This window comes from Nerophis ophidion, linkage group LG25 (assembly GCF_033978795.1).
Source record: "Nerophis ophidion isolate RoL-2023_Sa linkage group LG25, RoL_Noph_v1.0, whole genome shotgun sequence".
NCBI classification, from domain to species: domain Eukaryota; kingdom Metazoa; phylum Chordata; class Actinopteri; order Syngnathiformes; family Syngnathidae; genus Nerophis; species Nerophis ophidion.
Genome location: NC_084635.1, coordinates 28,261,305 through 28,280,394, shown reverse-complemented (window position 1 = coordinate 28,280,394; position 19,090 = coordinate 28,261,305). Strand labels below are relative to the sequence as shown.

Sequence of the window (19,090 nt, the reverse complement as noted above, 5' to 3'; positions counted from 1 at the left end):
CCCCCCATCCATACATTTACTACCGCTTAGTTCCTTTTGGGGTTGCTGGTGCCTATCTCAGCTACAATCAGGCGGAAGGCGGTGTACACCCTGGACGAGTCGCCACCCCATCGCAGGGCCAACAAAGATAGACAACATTCACACACTAGATCAGGGGTCGGGAACCTTTTTGGCTGAGAGAGCCAAATATTTCAAAAAGTATTTCCGTAATATTTTTCTTAACACTGAACACAACTAAACGTGTGCATTTTTAAGTAAGACCAACATTTATAGGGTATAAGAGGTCTCTTATTCTTTGTAATAACATTGTTATTCTGAAGCTAACTGTGGAAGGGGGTGTGGCCTGCGAGCCTGCAGCGAACTGGGGTGTGCCAGGACAGGCCTCGAAATCAGCGACAGGTGCGTGGATGGTCCACCTGGGCCTTGATATCTAATCACCTGTTGCTCTTTTATAAGCAGCAGCCAGGAGGAGAGACGGGGTTGGGGCTGGAGCCAGAGCGCGAGCGAGTAGAAAGACGAAAATACAATTGCTGGACACCAACTGAGAGACTTATTGAAAAATTAAACAATATTGTAACCCTGAAACAGGCTCTCAGTTCGGTGCTTGGTGGTCTGAAGGACCCCCCCGAGGGGCAAGCCCCACACTAACCAATAATAAATAAATAACTTCTTACCATTACGCAACTTCTTGAACAGTTGTGGTATAAAACGGATGGATGGATGGAATAAAAACGCATGAGAATGTTTTATATTTTGAAAGTTATTTTTAACACTGGAATCATTCATTACTTATGTCTTGGATCCGCTTTGAACTGAACTCTCGCGGCTGTCTTGGAGCCACTATGGATTGAACTTTCACAGTATCATGTTAGACCCGCTCGACATCCATTGCTTTCGGTCCCCTAGAGGGGGGGGGGCTTGGCCACATCTGAGGTCCTCTCCAAGGTTTCTCATAGTCAGCATTGTCACTGGCGTCCCACTGGATGTGAATTCTCCCTGCCCACTGGGTGTGAGTTTTCCTTGCCCTTTTGTGGGTGCTTCCGAGGATGTTGTAGTCGTAATGATTTGTGCAGTCCTTTGAGACATTTGTGATTTGGGGCTATATAAATAAACATTGATTGATTGATGTTAAGCAATGTCAGCTCAGATTTATCCGAGAGCCAGATGCAGTCATCAAAAGAGCCACATCTGGCTCTAGAGCCATAGGTTCCCTACCCCTGGACTAGATCCAATTTAGTGTTGCCAATTAACATATCCCCAGGTGCATGTCTTGGGAGGTGGGAGGGAACCCACGCAGTCACGGGGAGAACATGCAAACTCCACACAGAAAGATCCCGAGCCCGGGATTGAACCCAGGACTACTCAGGACCTTCGTATTGTGAGGCAGACGCACTAACCCCTCTTCCACCGTGAAGCCCTCCAACAAACCAATACTCAGGCATACCATAACAATGCAATCCAATTCCAAAACCAAACCTCACCCACTCAGAACTGCAATCAACTGAGCAATTGAGGAGACGCAAACACGACACAGAACAAACCAAAAGTAGTGAAACAAAAATGAATATTTTCCACCGTGCTGCCTGTTCTAAGACTTCTAACAGAAATTTAAGAAGACACAAGCCATTGTTTGGAAGCAACATCGAGGAAGAAGATTCCATGGGATTTAGCGATTTGGAGTGACGGATTGTTTGGTAAACGTATAGCATGTTCTATATGTTATAGTTATTTGAATGACTCTTACCATAATATGTTATGTTAACATACCAGGCACCTTCTCAGTTGGTTATTTATGCGTCATATAACGTACACTTATATTCTTTACGGTTGTGAGCAAAATTATTCAACCCCCACACAATTTTGGTGTTTTAGCAAGTTGGACATTTATTCCGTATTTTGTTTATAGTCATATCAAATAAAGATGCATAAAATAGACAAATGCAACTTGAATTACAACATTATATTTTGTAAAATACCAAACAGTGTCATTTCTCTTAATATCTCATTAACAAAATTATTCAACCCCTTGAAGATCATAACTCTTAAGAACAGAATTCGAATAAGGTCTTTTCAATCAGGTGTTGAAAACACCTGTAGATGTGATTAGAACCATAACGAGCAACAATTGAACTGATTGAAAAGATTGTGACGCTCAGCTTCTTGTAGATGGTCAATGGTGTATTTGCAACATGGTGAAGTCCAGGGAGTGGTCAAAGAAGTCAAGAGAGGAGGTCATTTCTCTTCATAAGAAAGGATATGGATATAAGAAAATAGCAAAGACATTACACATTCCAAGAGACACAGTTGGGAGCATAATTTGCAAGTTTAAAACTAAAGGCACAGTGGAAACACTACCTGGGCGTGGTAGAAAGAGGATGCTGTGTGCAACTGCTGTCCGGTATTTGAAGCGTACAGTGGTGAAAAACCCCCGGGTAACAGCTGAGGAACTACAACAGGACATTGCAGAGGGGGGAACGCAGGTTTCGTCCCAGACGATAAGGCGCGCACTACGAGATGTAGGCCTCCATGCAGGAACTCCCAGTCGCACCCCACTTCTGACTACCAGGCACAAGAAAAATAGACTCCAGTATGCCAAAAATCATCTGGACAAACCCCAAAGGTTTTGGGAAACTGTTCTATGGAGTGATGAGACAAAACTGGAACTCTTTGGGCCTATGAATCAACGTTATGTCTGGAGGAGAAAAAATGAAGCTTACAAAGAGAAGAACACCTTGCCTACTGTTAAGCATGGTGGGGGGTCAATCATGGTCTGGGGCTGTTTCTCTGCCTCAGGTACCGGGAATCTCCAGCGCGTTCAAGGCATTATGAATTATATTTCCTAGCAGGATATATTAGCTGCAAATGTCATGAAGTCAGTGACGAAGCTGAGGCTTGGGAGACGTTGGACCTACCAACAGGACAACGATCCCAAGCATACCTCCAAATCAACATCAGAGTGGTTGCAGAAGAAGGGCTGGAAGACTCTGGAGTGGCCTTCACAGTCGCCAGACCTAAATCCTCTAGAAAAACTGTGGTGGGACTTGAAGAAGGCAGTTGCAGCACACAAGCCCAAGAATATGAATGAACTGGAGGCCTTTGCCCAAGAGGAATGGGCTAAAATACTTGTAGATGCTTGCAAGAAGCTTGTGTCCGCTTATGTATCACGTTTGAAGGATGTCATTACTGCCAAAGGGTGTTCTACTAAGTACTAAAGATGCATGTAACTAGGGGGTTGAATCATTTTGTCAATGAGATATAAAAAAAAAAGTCCTTTTTTGGTATTTTGTAAAATACAGTGTTACAATTTAAGTTGCATTTGTCTATTTGACACATCTTTATTCGATATGACTATAAACAAAATACGGAATAAATGTCCAACTTGCTAAAACACAAAAAATTGTGTGGGGGTTGAATAATTTTGATCACAACTGTATTTATTTTAAATTGCCTTTCAAATGTATATTCTTGGTGTTGGATTTTATCAAATAAATTTCCCGCCAAAATGCGACTTATACTCCAGTGCCACGTATATATGTTCTTTACCTTCTTTATTATGCATTTTCAAAAGGTGTGACTTATAATCCGAAAAATACGGTAGTAGCCCTTCTCCAACACATTTTGTAGACCTTTCAAAGCACTTGTTTTCTTTGTTTCATCACTTCATTTTCACCTGGCTAGCTGCTCAGCAATAACTCCAGCCTTTGCAGGAAAAACATTTAAAAAATGATGCAGTGATCATTTTGATATTACATGGGCCAAAACAAGCCACATAGATATGCTAATTGACTGCATGCATATCAGCTTTGCTTGGATGGGTGTAGTATTTTCTTTTTCATCTTAAATTATGCCTTCTCATAAAAAAAAATAAAAAAACTGCTTTCAGGACACTCCTGCAGTGATGACCCTTCTTCACCATTCAAACATCCTTCACTTGAGCAGTTCACACTTTTAGTAAACCAATAATTAAAGTTGATGATAAATGGCTGACTTGGCACATGGATGTTTTTCCCCAGTTGGACAGAGCAACTTCTGGCTAAAATAATTGCCACATTTGAAGGTCGTACAGTACATCCGTGCTTTTTCGATGTTCTGCATTTGACAGACCAGCCTATTCTTGGATTCCTTTGCTTTTATTTGTGACGTACCGTATGAATACACTATTTTTCAGACAATAAGCCACAACAATATATAAGCCGCACCCACAAAACTTTAGAAGAAAGAAAATATGTTTTAATATATAAGCCATATATATATATATATATATATATATATATATATATATATATATATATATATATATGGCTTATATATCGATATACTCGATATATCGCAGGTTTGTCTCTGTGCGATATAGAAAATGACTACATCGTGATATTGGAGTATACGTTCTCACGCAGTTGCTTTATAGCTGCGGGCATTACACTACAGGCTCTTCCCACTCTTTGTTGTCTCTCCTTCTCACAGACCGCAAGTGCACCTTCTTAAATACGTCACATACGTATACGCCCTCGCGGAGCAGAGAGGTAGCAGCGTGGGTAACGTTAGCTGTGATGCTAGCGGAGCCGTGCGAGTGGTAATACGAGAGAGAGAGAAGGTGCAAATCTGGTAACAAATGAATTAATTCCCAAGAAAAACAGCAGGGGGTCCATTGTCTGGCTTCAAGTGGGGATATGTCGAACAGACAACCGTAATTTGTCAAGTGTGGGGCAAAAGTGTTGGAAGCAAAAGTAGCATTACTGCTAATAGCATCATTTGAAAAGTCACCCGCTAAAGAATGAAGAGTGCTTGCTCCGCATGTCAACATCTCTGTTCGGTGCCACACGCCATTAAAATGCGGAGGCAAACATTTCCAGATCAACACCGTATGAAAAAAAATAGTCAACAACAAAAGGAGATAATGTCCGCAGGAACCTACCACATAGCGAAGGACGAACACTATTTGATTTCCTGTTACGCAGCTCATTTTTATTTGACAGTTATTGAAATATCTTGTGTGACATCATGCATAAAAGTGCACATTATTTGTTTTAAGCTATTGTAGTGGCGCTCTGTACAAAAAGTGCACTTTAATGTTTTGATATGTCATCTTAGTGACATCATGCACAAAAGTGTACTAATTGTTTTAAAATGTCTTTGACAATCTTGCACTTTCTGTTTTGGAAATGACATGAATGTTTGTGCCACTGCCTGATAACTGTTTAATAAATATAGTTTTGGTCAATTGACTTAGTTGAGATTTCCTTCTCTGCATGAAAGTTTAAAAGTAGCATATATTAATGCGGTATGAAGAAGAATGTTTTAATGAAGACACATAGAATCATCATACTGTTGTGATTATATGCATCAAGTGTTCAGGGCGGTATAGCTCGGTTGGTAGAGTGGCCGTGCCAGCAACTTGAGGGTTGCAGGTTCGATTCCCGCTTCCGCCATCCTAGTCACTGCCGTTGTGTCTTTGGGCAAGACACTTTACCCACCTGCTCCCAGTGCCACCCACACTGGTTTAAAAGTAACTTAGATATTGGGTTTCACTATGTAAAAGCGCTTTGAGTCACTAGAGAAAAGCGCTATATAAATATAATTCACAATTCACTTCATTCAAGGCTAAAGCAAAATATGGAGATTTTTATTGTGTATCGCGATATGCCCTAAAACATTGAGATATTAAAAAAAGCCATATATCGCCCAGCCCTAATATATATATATATATATATATATATATATATATATATATATATATATATATATATATATATATATATATTTATATATGGTTCAAGATGTTCATCAGGATTCTTCTTCCTTGTACTTTGTGAACACTTTGAGCTTGAACTACCAATAAAAGTATCAATCAATCAATCAAAAAACAGTTTTATAAAGTGGATCATTTTAGTAGATTGCTTAATCCGTTCCATAATTTAGCCTTTCAAATAAAAATCCATAGATAAACCACACATTTGTAAAAGCTGCTGGGTTCAAAGTTTGGGTAAAGAGTAGTGACAGAGTCCAGAAAATACAGCAATTTTCAGAAGTTTTTGACAGCTAGATGTCTTAGTTTGGCGTTTAACCAGCCAGGTTTTAAATCTTTTTTTTTGGTGTTCTTAGTGTAATGTCTGTTAGATTTTGAGGGTTTTAACTCCGCCGTATTTCGGTGGCTATTTAACGCCTGTGAGGTCAATGCAATGTTTCACAGCAACAGTTCTGCACTTTGAACAAAATGATTTTGGCAGACAAAAAGGAAATCTGTTTATGAAAGTGCTTTATGATGGACTCAATTTTGTAATAAAAATGTACAGTTAGTTGAAGCGGACTCTTCTCATAGAACCAACGGTGTTGTTCTGGCTGCCCCAGTCTGAGAAGTTGTTGTAGTCTCGTTTCTCCAGGACGTAATGAGACCCTCTGTAGTTCGGTTCTTGATACACAACCCACCTGTGTAACACAGCAAAGATTAACCACCCTGACCTTAAAAAAAAATACAAGCATGAATGAAATTGTCTATTTTAAATCTTGACTGCCATGCTATGCAATTAATTAGGGGTATAACCATATAATTAGTGTAACACTGAGGTACTCATCTAAAATTGTCATAGGTCCAGATATAGAAAGTTTCTTATGCAAAAGTTAACTTCTTTTGTCCGTCCCTTCATGTTTACTGCCTGGAATGCACAGATTTGATTGGCTGAGCGGTTTCTTGTGGGATGGTTTAGCTCGCATGCAATTGGTCCAGGTTGGGGAAGAGATCTTGCCCCAAGTTCAGGAGTTCAAGTATCTCAGAGTCTTGTTCAAAAGTGAGGAAAGAGTGGATCAAGAGAACGACAGGCGGATCGGTGCGGCCTCTTCAGTAATGCGGACACTGTTGATCTGTTGTGGTGAAGAAGGAGCTGAGCCGGAAGGCAAAGCTCTCAATTTACCGGTCGATCTACATTCCCATTCTCACCTATGGTCATGAGCTTTGGGTCATAACCCAAAAGCAAGATCACGGGTACAAGCGGCCGAAATGAGTTTCCCCTGCCGAGTGGCGGGGCTCTCCCTTAGACATAGGGTGAGAAGCTCTGTCATCCGGGAGTAGCTCAAAACAAAACTGCTGCTCCTCCCCATCGAGAGGAGCCAGATGAGGTGGTTCGGGCATCTGCTCAGGAGGTCACCCAGATGCCTCCCTGGGGAGGGTTTTAGGGCACGTCCGACCGGTAGAAGGCCATGGGGAAGACCCAGGACACGTTGGGAAGACAGTCACTCGGCTGTCCTGGGATAGCCTCGGGATCTGGACGAAATGACTGGGGCTTCTCCGCTTAGGCTGCTGCCCCCGCCACCCGACCTGGGATAAGCGGAAGAAGATAGCTGGATGGATGGGCAGTGTATTTCCTGACCCGATGAACCAGTACTGTAAAGTCTATAAATGTTGCATCAGTCAGACTAGAAGCGCTCAATCAAAACTAAAGACTTAAACAAGTATTTGTCTATCGATCCAGGTCCATATGGGACGCCGTCTTGTTCTGTACTTGGACCGCCAGTTACTATATCCCTCTTATAATATATCAACCAAGTACAACAATAAAGACTACATTCTTGACTAAATCTGGACCAAATCCTCTGTCAAGTAATGGAGCAATTTGATGCCATCTTGACCCTGGGATTTAAAAGTTTCCCAACACCCGTTTTGGTTTTGATACTTTTGATTTAGTTCATTACACATATTTGTTCTTAAGCCGGCGCAACACTAAGGGCCCGATTTCCTAAGATCCAAATACCTTCCTTCCGCAATCTATAAAACAGCGTGCGGACAGGCGATTGGGCTGCTGCTCCCGTGACCCAAGCCCAGATAAGCGGTAGAAGATGGATGGGTGGATTATTACGCAGAGAAAAAGTTGTACACATCAGTCTCATAGTAAAAACAGTTGTAAAGTGGCTTGGGCCTTTTATGAGGACGCCTTGCTGTTGAGGTGTTCAGGACATGTACCACCGGTATTAGCCAACGAGGAAGACCCAGGACACGCTGAAGGGACTACGTCTCTCAGCAGGCCTGGGAGCGCCTCGGGATCCCCCGGGAAGAGCTGGTGGAAGTGGCTGAGGAGAGGGAAGTCTGGGCTTCCCTGATTAGGCTGCTGCCCCCGCGACCCAAGCGGGGGCAGCAGCCTAGCTTGGGTCTGATGGATGTATTATTACACAGAGAAAAAGTTGTATACACATGTATTATACATGCGTTATAAAGTCTTTCATCAACTTTTAATCAGAAGGGTTCAATCCCTCTCCTGTGCTTATTTGAAGCCGACAAGACAAACAAGCTAATTTTTTCCCCAACTTTTGTATTGAAGGGGGAATTGCAAACTTCTTGTTGATATTAGCTAGGGGTTGTCAGTGTATGAAATATAGGTCTAAGTGAGACCTACATAGAGGCTTTTGTTTCATGTGTTTTTGACATTCCTACTTGGATTTAGAGGCAGTTTTGTCTGTGTTTTCTTCCTAGGGGAAGCTAGAGCGCAATTTTTTGACATTCCTACTCGGAGTTAGAGGCAGTTTTGTCTGTGTTTTCTCCCTAGGGGGAGCTGGAGTGCAATTTTTTTGACATTCCTACTCGGAGTTAGAGGCAGTTTTGTCTGTGTTTTCTCCCTAGGGGGAGCTAGAGCGCAATTTTGAATTTTGCGGATTTGTTTTTTTTTACTACATCGCACTTTTTGCCAGTCCTGATGTGCGTGTCAAATTTGGTGAGTTTTGAAGCATGTTAAGGGCGTCAAATTACAGCTCAAAGAGGCGGTATAATACTAAAAAATAAAGAATAATAATAAAACACTAGAAATTCAATAGGGTCCCTAGTCCCTAAGGGACATCAGTCCCTAAAAATATTAACTGACACCAAAACCCATCAACTTAATTTGTTTTAATCAATCCCCTTAACCCATCCAGCAGCTATGAAATTATAAAAGGATATTGCTGAATAGACGATGTGTCTAATATTTTATTTTTGACCATCCAAATATGTTGAAACATGCACATAGGACGGAGGATTCTCTATCCATCGTGTGTCTTTGCAGCGCAAGCACTGTGTCACATCCTTTTCAAACGTGCTAAATAAAATGTAGAATGTTGCTTCCAAAATGGTGATGAGTGTTGATAAATTACGTTGTGCATTCTTTAAAATGCATTTTCCTCTCCGGGTATTGAGCGCGTTTTGATAATCATTTTATATTCTGCATTTTAATGAAGGCAGAGACGCACAATGGATTGGATGACTTATTCTGCACAACTAACACAATCCACTTTGCACGTTTAGTAGACCAGCTTTGCATATGTTATAAAGTTTGCACGTTTTCGTATATCCATCCATCCATTTTCTACCGCTTGGGGTCACGGGGGGTGCATTCGGGCGGAAGGAAGGGTACACCCTGGACGAGTCGCTACCTCATCGCAGAGTTAAATGTCGGTCTTAAATGTATTTAAACACCTACTCAGTGGCCTAGTGGTTAAAGTATCCGCCCTGACATCGGTAGGTTGTGAGTTCAAACCCCGGTTGAGTCATACCAAAGACTATAAAGATGGGACACGTTACCTCCCTGCTTGGCACTCAGCATTAAGGGTTGGAATTGGGGGTTAAATGACCAAAAATGATTCCCGGGCGCGGCACCGCTGCTGCTCACTGCTCCCCTCACCTCCCAGGGGGTGATCAAGGGGATGGGTCAAATGCAGAGAATAATTTTGCCACATCTAGTATGTGTGTGACAATCATTGGTACTTTAACTTTTTTAACTTTTTAAATGGGTCCTAAAAAGTTTAATGCTTGATTACGCCAAAGGCATGCGGTAAAAGTAAGCATGCGCTAATTAATTTAAAACCTCTTCTCACTCCTGCGCTTACCAAAGGCATGCGGTAAAAGTAAGCATGCGCTAATTATTTTAAAACCTCTTCTCACTCCGGCACTTACCAAAGGTATGCGGTAAAAGTAAGCATGCGCTAATTAATTTAAAACCTCTTCTCACTCCTGCACTTATTAAAGGCCTGCGGTAAAAGTAAGCATGCGCTAATTATTTTAAAACCTCTTCTCACTCCGGCACTTACCAAAGGCATGCGGTAAAAGTAAGCATGCGCTATTTATTTAAAAACCTCTTCTCACTCCTGCGCTTACCAAAGGCATGCGGTAAAAGTAAGCATGCGCTAATTGATTTAAAACCTCTTCTCACTCCTGCACTTATTAAAGGCCTGCGGTAAAAGTAAGCATGCGCTAATTATTTTAAAACCTCTTCTCACTCCGGCACTTACCAAAGGCATGCGGTAAAAGTAAGCATGCGCTAATTGATTTAAAACCTCTTCTCACTCCGGCACTAACCAAAGGTACGCAGTAAATATTTGAGTGTGATATAAGCTTGGACCTTAAATCCTACTGAATAGCTCTTAATCTTCTTCCCTTCATGCAATTTCAAATTACCGGTATTGAAATCAGCCTCCTCCATTTTGAAAATGATAACAGGGGAAGTGTCACTCGTGATGTCACGAGGTTGACCAGGCGGTAATACTAAGCATGCACTAATTATTTTGGGAAGCGGGTTTGACTCGGCAGTAATTCAAGGCAGGCGCATACTTTATGCCCTGCGGCAATTCAAGGAATTCCGGTATCTATATCAAAATATGGTTTGTTTATTTTATTTTATAATAGAGCGGCCATGCCAGCAACTTGACGGTTCCAGGTTTGATCCTCGCTTCCGCCATCCTAGTCACTGCCGTTGTGTCATTGAGCAAGACACTTTACCCACCTGCTCCCAGTGCCACCCACACTGGTTTACATGTAACTTAGATATTGGGTTTCACTATGTAAAGCGCTTTGAGTCCCTAGAGAAAAGCGCTATATAAACATAATTCACTTCACTTCACTACGCTGCCTAAACTAACCACAAATTGGTTGTCAATGGATTGAGACTTTTTTTGATGAGAATCAAGTCGGGGCAAGGAGTAAAATCCATCCATTTTCTACCGCTTGTCCCTTTTGAAGTCTATCTTAAATAATAAAAGCAAGCTTATTGTTATTAATGTTGTCTGAAACCAGGAGGGCGGGCACTCACGCTCCTCCCAGCACACGGATGGAGGCTAATCTGTTGAGGCTGTAGCGGTTCATCAGGTTGGGAACGTCATCCTGGATTTCCATCTTCTTCCCGGAGAAGCCGGCTCGTTCGAATAGCTGAGCTTTGGCAGGGTTGTTGTCCTGTAAAACACAGCAACATTTTCCATTGAGGGCTGCATTTAAAACATTTGACACGATAACTATGACGTTCTTCACGTACATTTTAACACTCTACTATCAAGTCACTGGGGCTAAATATGATATTAAAAACATGTTATAGGTAACTAAACTCATTCTCCCTTAATTGTCTTCGCAGTTTCCGCCAGGAGGTTAATGTAACCTGAAAAGATATTGGCGCATTTTGATGAAACTTTCAAGGAATGTTAGAAATGGGGTAAGGAACAAATGGTTCGGTTTTGAGAGCGATCCGAATAATTTCCACTATATTATCCATCCATCCATCCATCCATTAATCTTCTTCAGCTTATCCGAGGTCGGGTCGCGGGGGCAGCAGCCTAAGCAGGGAAGCCCAGACTTTCCTCTCCCCAGCCACTTCGTCCAGCTCTTCCCGAGGCCTTCCCAGGTAGCCGGGAGACATAGTCTTCCCAACATGTCCTGGGTCTTCCCCGTGGCCTCCTACCGGTTGGACGTGCCCTAAACACCTCCCTAGGGAGGCGTTCGGGGTGGCATCCTGACCAGATGCCTGAACCACCTCATCTGGCTCCTCTCCATTTGGAGGAGCAGCGGCTTTACTTTGAGCTCCCCCCGGATGGCAGAGCTTCCCACCCTATCTCTAAGGGAGAGCCCCGCCACCCGGCGGAGGAAACTCATTTCGGCCGCTTGAACCCGTGATCTTGTCCTTTCGGTCAAAACCCAAAGCTCATGACCATAGGTGAGGATGGGAACGTGGATCGACTGGTAAATTGAGAGCTTTGCCCTCCGGTTCAGCTCCTTCTCCACCACTACGGATCGATACAGCGTCCGCATTACTGAAGACGCCGCACCGATCAGCCTGTCGATCTCACGATCGACTCTTCACTCACTCGTGAACAAGGCTCCGAGGTACTTGAACTCCTCCACTTGGGGCAGGGTCTCCTCCCCAACCCGGAGATGGCACTCCACCCTTTTCCGGGCGAGAACCATGGACTCGGACTTGGAGGGGCTGATTCTCACTCTGGCTGCTTCACACTCGGCTGCAAACCGATCCAGTGAGAGCTGAAGATCCTGGCCAGATGAAGCCATCAGGACCACATCTTCTGCAAAAAGCAGAGACCTAATCCTGCAGCCACCAAACTAGATCCCCTCAACGCCTTGACTGCGCCTAGAAATTCTGTCATTATTATTAATATTATTATCATAATTATTATTATTATATGTTACAAGGCTGAACTTCTTTGTGCATGCTAGCTTCCCCGCCTCCACCCACAGATAAAAAACAGTGGATGACTGACAAGAGGGCCTTTTTGTAGCCTGTTTGGAAGCGACAGATGAACAAAACAAGCAAGTCCTCACATGAAAATGTCCTTCGATTTACTGGGGTTTGTCTGTTTGTTAGTAAGCAACATAACACAGAAGGTTATGGCTGGATTTTGATGTAACTTTCAAGAAATGAGTTTGGGAAAAAGTGATTAGATTTTGGGAATAATCCATATTTGGATTCAGGAATTTCTGTGTAATGTTCTGACGTCGACCTTATGTGATCTCCTCCGATGTTACAGGTGTGCTGCTCCCTCACCTGTTTGACAGCTCGCACGGAGGAGATGTGGTCCACCTGGGCACACCACTTGTCATAGCAGCTGTACTTGCCGTGATCAGACATGTCCCACAGGTACTGGCGACCTCGGAAGTTCTCGTGCTCGAAACCAATCCATCTGCACGGAACAGTGAGAAGAGTCAAAGAGATAGTGAGTTCCATTCATCCATCCATCTACTTCCGCTTATCCGAGTTTGCCTAAGCAGGGAAGCCCAGACTCTCCTCTCCCCAGCCACTTCGTCCAGCTCTTCCTGGGGAATCCCGAGGCGTTCCCAGGCCAGGGGGGAGACATAGTCTTTCCAACGTGTCCTGGGTCTTCCCCGTGGCCTCCTACCGGTCGGACTTGCCCGAAACACCTCCTTAGGGAGGCGTTCGGGTGGCATCCTGACCAGATGCCTGAACCACCTCATCTGGCTCCTCTCCATGTGGAGGACCAACGTGTCTGGTGTGTTGCTGAACGTTCAAAACAGCAGAGAAAAAAGTCTGCGGTGAGGCAAACAGTTCTCGTGCCTCACGATAGGGGCGCTCATGATCAGAGACATACGATGGCGTAAGCGAGTCAAGTGCCGCAGCGAGTAACATGTTTTGTGTGTTGTTGAGCTATCGAAACGGCAGAGAAAAAAGTCTGAGGTGAGGCAAACAGTTCTCGTGCCTCACGATAGGGGCGCTCAGGATCCCAGACATACGGCGGTGTAAGCGAGTCAAATACCGCAGCGAGTAATATGTTTTGTGTGTTGGTTGAGCTATCAAAACGGCAGAGAAAAAGTCTGAGGTGAGGCAAACAGTTCTCGTGCCTCACGATAGGGGCGCTCATGATCAGAGACATACGGTGGCGTAAGCGAGTCAAGTGCCGCAGCGAGTAGCATGTTTTGTGTGTTGTTTGAGCTATCAAAACGGCAGGGAAAAAAGTCTGAGGTGAGGCAAACAGTTCTCGTGCGTCACGATAGGGGCGGGGCGCTCATGATCCCAGACATACGGTGGTGTAAGCGAGTCAAGTGCCGCAGCGAGTAACATGTTTTGTGTGTTGTTTGAGCTATCAAAACGGCAGAGAAAAAAGTCTGAGGTGAGGCAAACAGTTCTCGTGCCTCACGATAGGGGCGCTCAGGATCCCAGACATACGGTGGCGTAAGCGAGTCAAGTGCCGCAGCGAGTAACATGTTTTGTGTGTTGTTTGAGCTATCAAAACGGCAGAGAAAAAAGTCTGAGGTGAGGCAAACAGTTCTCGTGCCTCACGATAGGGGCGTTCATGATCCCAAGACATACGGTGGCCCCAGCGGGTAAGTGCCGCAGCGACTTATTTTTTCCGTCTCGTGCACCCCAACTTTCAACATGGATGACTACATTTCCGCACTGAAACAGTTTTCTAAAGTGGACTTTCAAGCGAAGCAGGAGATAATTACTAAAGGAAGACCAACGCCGGAGCTGGATGGTTTGTTTCAATCAGCAGGACGGAAAGTTACTCGCTCTTTCCAAACGGAGTGGTATACGTGAAAAGACTGGCTTTGTGGATGCCTTGTCTGCTTTCTGTCACGCCTGTAAATCTGTTTTTATGTTTGATCATGTTTTGTTTTGTTTTCTGGACTCTTGTTACGTTTTTTTCACTTCCTGGTTTGTTTTTGTTACCATTGCTACTCATTAGTTTCCACCCGTTTCCCCTAGTCACGCTCCGATCATCAGCCTCTCACACCTGTTTCTAGATACCACGGCCACTATTTATGTCACTTGCTTTCTGTTTATCGTTCTGGGATTTTTGCATTCTGCCTCATGCCTGCAATTCTCGTACCAACCTTCATGCCTTGCCACGCTGCTAAACCTTTGGACCACGCCACGTAAGATCCGTGTATTTTTTCGCCTAAGTGCAAGTTTTTGGTTTATTGAGTATCTTTGTTAGCATCTTTTGTTAATTTATAGATAGCCATGCCATTGTGCTGTTTTTGTTAAAGTTTTAGTATAGATTATTGCCTGACTCGTCCCACATCATCCTTGCATGGAGGAAGCACAAACAACCACAGTTCCGGCATGACACTTTCCTTGCCTTCTTTTTTCAACCTGTGGAACTGTGTGGACTCAAATGGCATTTTGTGACCTAAAGAATTTGCAAAGAAGCCTCACCAAACATGAACGTTCGGCCGCTCATATCCAAAGCTAGATTGCGCTAAAAACGTGTGGGATGACGAGGATAGACTTGGCTTTGGATGAACAGCGGCGACTCAACATCAGAGTCCACAATGCTAAGGTAGAAGAGAACCGAGAAATTTTAAAGGATGTCATCAATGCGACCTGTTTCCTCGCCAAACAGCAGCTGGCATTTCGTGGAAATGATGAGAGTATGAGCTCTGTTAATCGCGGTAACTATGTTGAACCCTTACAAGACTTGTAAAACTGAAAGAAGTGAGGTAGGACTTTTACCAGAAAGTGACAAATATTTTTATTCAGAAGTAAAGGCGAGATGGCGATAACGGTATTTTTTTTCGTTTTTAATGAAATGCACATTTTGTGGGGGACAGTTTGTATGTGTGAAGAAGGCAGAAATGAAAAATAACCCGTAAACTGCTGCCAATCATACTGTATATTTGTAAATCTGATTCTGATTACGTCATTGCCTCACCAGCTAAAAACCTCACCGCACGTCACTGGTGTGAAGTATGTACTGTACTGTGCCTCCAAAGTATAGTTTGTAATTAATGCTTTTATTTTTGTTTTTTTCAATATTTTTCATAGGTTTTGCTTTGGCGAGTATTAATTCACTTGTACTGCGAGAGAGATATACTACCTTTCCCTTGTGTATGAATGCTTGCTTACCTCGTACAAGATACTGTTGTTATTCATTAGCACTCAAGCCCAGTGGTTCTCAACCTTTTTTCAGTGATGTACCCCCTGTGAACATTATTTTAATTCAAGCACCCCCTAATCAGAGGAAAGCATTTTTGGTTGAAAAAAAAAGATAAAGAAGTAAAATACAGCACTATGTCATCAGTTTCTGATTTATTAGATTGTATCACAGTCCAAAATATTGCTCATTTGTAGTGGTCTTTCTTGAACTATTTGGAAAAAAAGACATAAAAATAACTAAAATCTTGCGGAAAAATAAACAAGTGATTCAATTATAAATCAAGATTTCTACACGTAGAAGTAATCATCAACTTAAAGTGCCCTCTTTGGTAATTGTAATAGAGATCCATCTGAATTCATGAACTTAATTCTAAACATTTCTTCACAAAAAAAGAAATCTTTAACATCAATATTTATGGAACATGTCCACAAAAAACTTAGCAGTCAACACTGAATATTGCATTGTTGCATTTCTTTTCACAGTTTATGAACTTAGAATCATATTTTGTTGAAGTATTATTCAATAAATATTTATTTAGGATTTTTGAATTGTTGCTATTTTTAGAATATTTTAAAAAAATCTCATGTACCCCTTGGCATACCTTCAAGTACCCCCAGGGGTACGCGCACCCCATTTGAGAACCACTGCTCTAGCCTTCTAATTATTCTCATTCAAAATAGCCTTCTGGCCAATCTTTACTTTCTATAATTTTATTTGATGTGATTCCAATGCAATCGGCGAGTGGAGCGTCCCCATGCCGCACATCCAGACATGTTTACGTGGCAAAAAACAATTTGATTAAAATAAATGTCTAAAGAGGAAGTTCAGTGTCGCTTAGCAGCGGCTCCAAAATAATGTCCAACATGGGGCCTTGTTGTCACGTGAGGGGCTTTTGAGCAACCATTGAGATCATCTAAAACCGCGTTGTCCATACTTTGTCTATACACGGCTCTGCCTGTAGTTACAAACCCCGTTTCCATATGAGTTGGTAAATTGTGTTAGATGTAAATATAAACGGAATACAATGATTTGCAAATCATTTTCAACCCATATTCAGTTGAATATGCTACAAAGACAACATATTTGATGTTCAAACTGATGAAAAATTTTTTGGGGGCAAATCATCATTAACTTTAGAATTTGATGCCAGCAACACGTGCCAAAGAAGTTGAGAAAGGTGGCAATAAATACTGATAAAGTTGAGGAATGCTCACCAAACACTTATTTGGAACATCCCACAGGTGAGCAGGCTAATTGGGAACAGGTGGGTGTCATGATTGGGTATAAAAACAGCTTCCCAAAAAATGCTCAGTCTTTCACAAGAAAGGATGGGGCGAGGTACACCCCTTTGTCCACAACTGAGTGAGTAAATAGTCAAAGAGTTTAAGAACAAGGTTTCTCAAAGTGCAATTGCAAGAAATTTAGGGATTTCAACATCTACGGTCCATAATATCATCAAAAAGTTCAGAAAATCTGGAGAAATCACTCCACTTAAGCGGCATGGCCGGAAACACACATTGAATGATCGTGACCTTCCATCCCTCAGACGTCACTGTATCAAAAACCGACATCAATCTCTAAAGGATATCACCACATGGGCTCAGGAACACTTCAGAAAACCACTGTCACTAAATACAGTATGTCGCTACATCTGTAAGTGCAAGTTAAAGCTCTAGTATGCAAAGTGAAAGCCATTTATCAACAACATCCAGAAACGCCGTCGGCTTCTCTGGGCCCGAGTTCAGCTAAGATGGACTGATGCAAAGTGGAAAACAGTTCTGTGGTCTGACGAGTCCACATTTCAAATTGTTTTTGGAAATATTCGACATCATGTCATCCGGACCAAAGGGGAAACAAACCATCTGGACTGTTATCGACGCAAAGTTCAAAAGCCAGCATCTGTGATGGTATGCGGGTGCATCCATGGTATGGGTAACTTACACATCTGTGAAGGCACCATTAATGCTGAAAGGTACACACAGGTTTTAGAGCAATATGTTTTCATCCAAGCGACGTTATCATGGACACCCTTGCTTATTTCAGCAAGACAATGCCAAGCCACATTCAGCACGTGTTACAACAGCGTGGCTTCGTAAAAAAAGAGTGCGGGTACATTCCTGGCCCGCCTGCAGTCCAGACCTGTCTCCCATGGAAAATGTGTGGCGCATTATGAAACGTAAAATACGACGGCGGAGACCCCGGACTGTTGAACAACTGAAGCTCTTCATAAAACAAGAATGGGAAAGAATTCCACTTTCAAAGCTTCAACAATTAGTTTCCTCCGTTCCCAAACGTTTATTGAGTGTTGTTAAAAGAAAAGGTGATGTAACACAGTGGTGAACATGCCCTTTCCCAACTACTTTGGCACGTGTTGCAGCCATGAAATTCTAAGTTATTTATTATTTGCAAAAAAAAAATTAAGTTTATGAGTTTGAACATCAAATATCTTGTCTTTGTAGTGCACTCAATTGAATATAGGTTGGAAATTATTTGCAAATCATTGTATTCCGTTTTTATTTACATCCAACAGTATTTCCCAACTCATTTGGAAACGGGGTTTGTATTAGCATGTAGCAGTGACCTCCTGTTTCCTCTGGACAGCAGTGTGCACTTACGCTCCGCTCTCCACCTGCACAGAATTGCATCTCTCAGGGAAGTTTTTGTCACTGATCCTGGAACAGTCCGAGCTCAGGTCCAGACGCCGGCCCGCAAAGTTTCGTTGCTCATAAAGGGTCACCTAAAAGGACGATACCAAGGGATAAGTGATCAGACCCCCACCTTTATCAGGTGGTTTTATTTGCTATTGGAGAAAAGCATCTATCAGCACACAATTGTTGACGTTCACAGGAGAGTACCTCCCAAAATTTAATAGACCTCTGCGTTTTTTTATTCATTTTATTACAACTATAAGTAGTTGGACTCACCCTCCCACTGGACCCGTAGAAGGCACGTTGGAGTACAGACCCCAGCTTGCTGTAGATATGTACATATTTTCATCACATCATATTGCAAAGACAAATTATTCAATTATTAAAAAACTAAATGATATCTGTTCAAAGCATGTGAACCCCTAAGACTCTCAGAATCATCATTTTCTTGACACACTTTTCTCCTCAGGTGGCCGTCAACATACCTGGTTGGTTGGGATAATCCTGGGAGCTTAGTGAAGATGTTCATGTCAGCTCGGTGAGGCCGTGCCAAAGCTCCTTAAATACAGAATGTCGGGTTGAGCCTAAAGCTACCAGAAAGCTCACATCGATTCTCGCACATCCCTGGACTCTATTGATATGCTAAACACGTGACTCCGCTCATGTTGTCTCCTCTGCGGGACACACGAACACGCCAGGTAGCACATTTGGGCGTGTGCTTGTAAATATAAAAACAACAAGGTGAGAGAAACATCTCACATTTCGGCATGCACATGTGTGCAGGGGAAAGTGCCGCGCGAGCTGTTTGAGCC

The 19,090-nt window shown here is 42.8% G+C and overlaps 1 protein-coding gene across 1 annotated transcript; it reads right to left on the bottom strand.

The window, feature by feature from the left end:
- Positions 1 to 6,231: 6,231 nt before the first annotated feature.
- Positions 6,232 to 19,090, bottom strand: crybgx (crystallin beta gamma X). The gene is made up of 6 exons (XM_061887464.1): positions 18,764 to 19,090; positions 18,555 to 18,603; positions 18,246 to 18,367; positions 12,780 to 12,915; positions 11,046 to 11,185; positions 6,232 to 6,426 (listed from the first exon to the last, which is right to left on the bottom strand). The coding sequence occupies exons 1-6, from the start codon at positions 18,805 to 18,807 to the stop codon at positions 6,294 to 6,296; spliced, it is 624 nt and encodes a 207-aa protein (XP_061743448.1). The 5' UTR covers positions 18,808 to 19,090; the 3' UTR covers positions 6,232 to 6,293.

Coding starts and splice junctions, on each gene's coding strand:
- crybgx (XM_061887464.1), bottom strand. CDS start 18,807: ATGAACATCTTCACTAAGCTCCCAGGATTATCCCAACCAACCAG. Junction 18,368..18,554: donor TCTACGGGTCCAGTGGGAGG/GTGAGTCCAACT, acceptor TCGTCCTTTTAG/GTGACCCTTTATGAGCAACG. Junction 12,916..18,245: donor GTGCAGGTGGAGAGCGGAGC/GTAAGTGCACAC, acceptor TGTTCCGTGCAG/ATGGATTGGTTTCGAGCACG.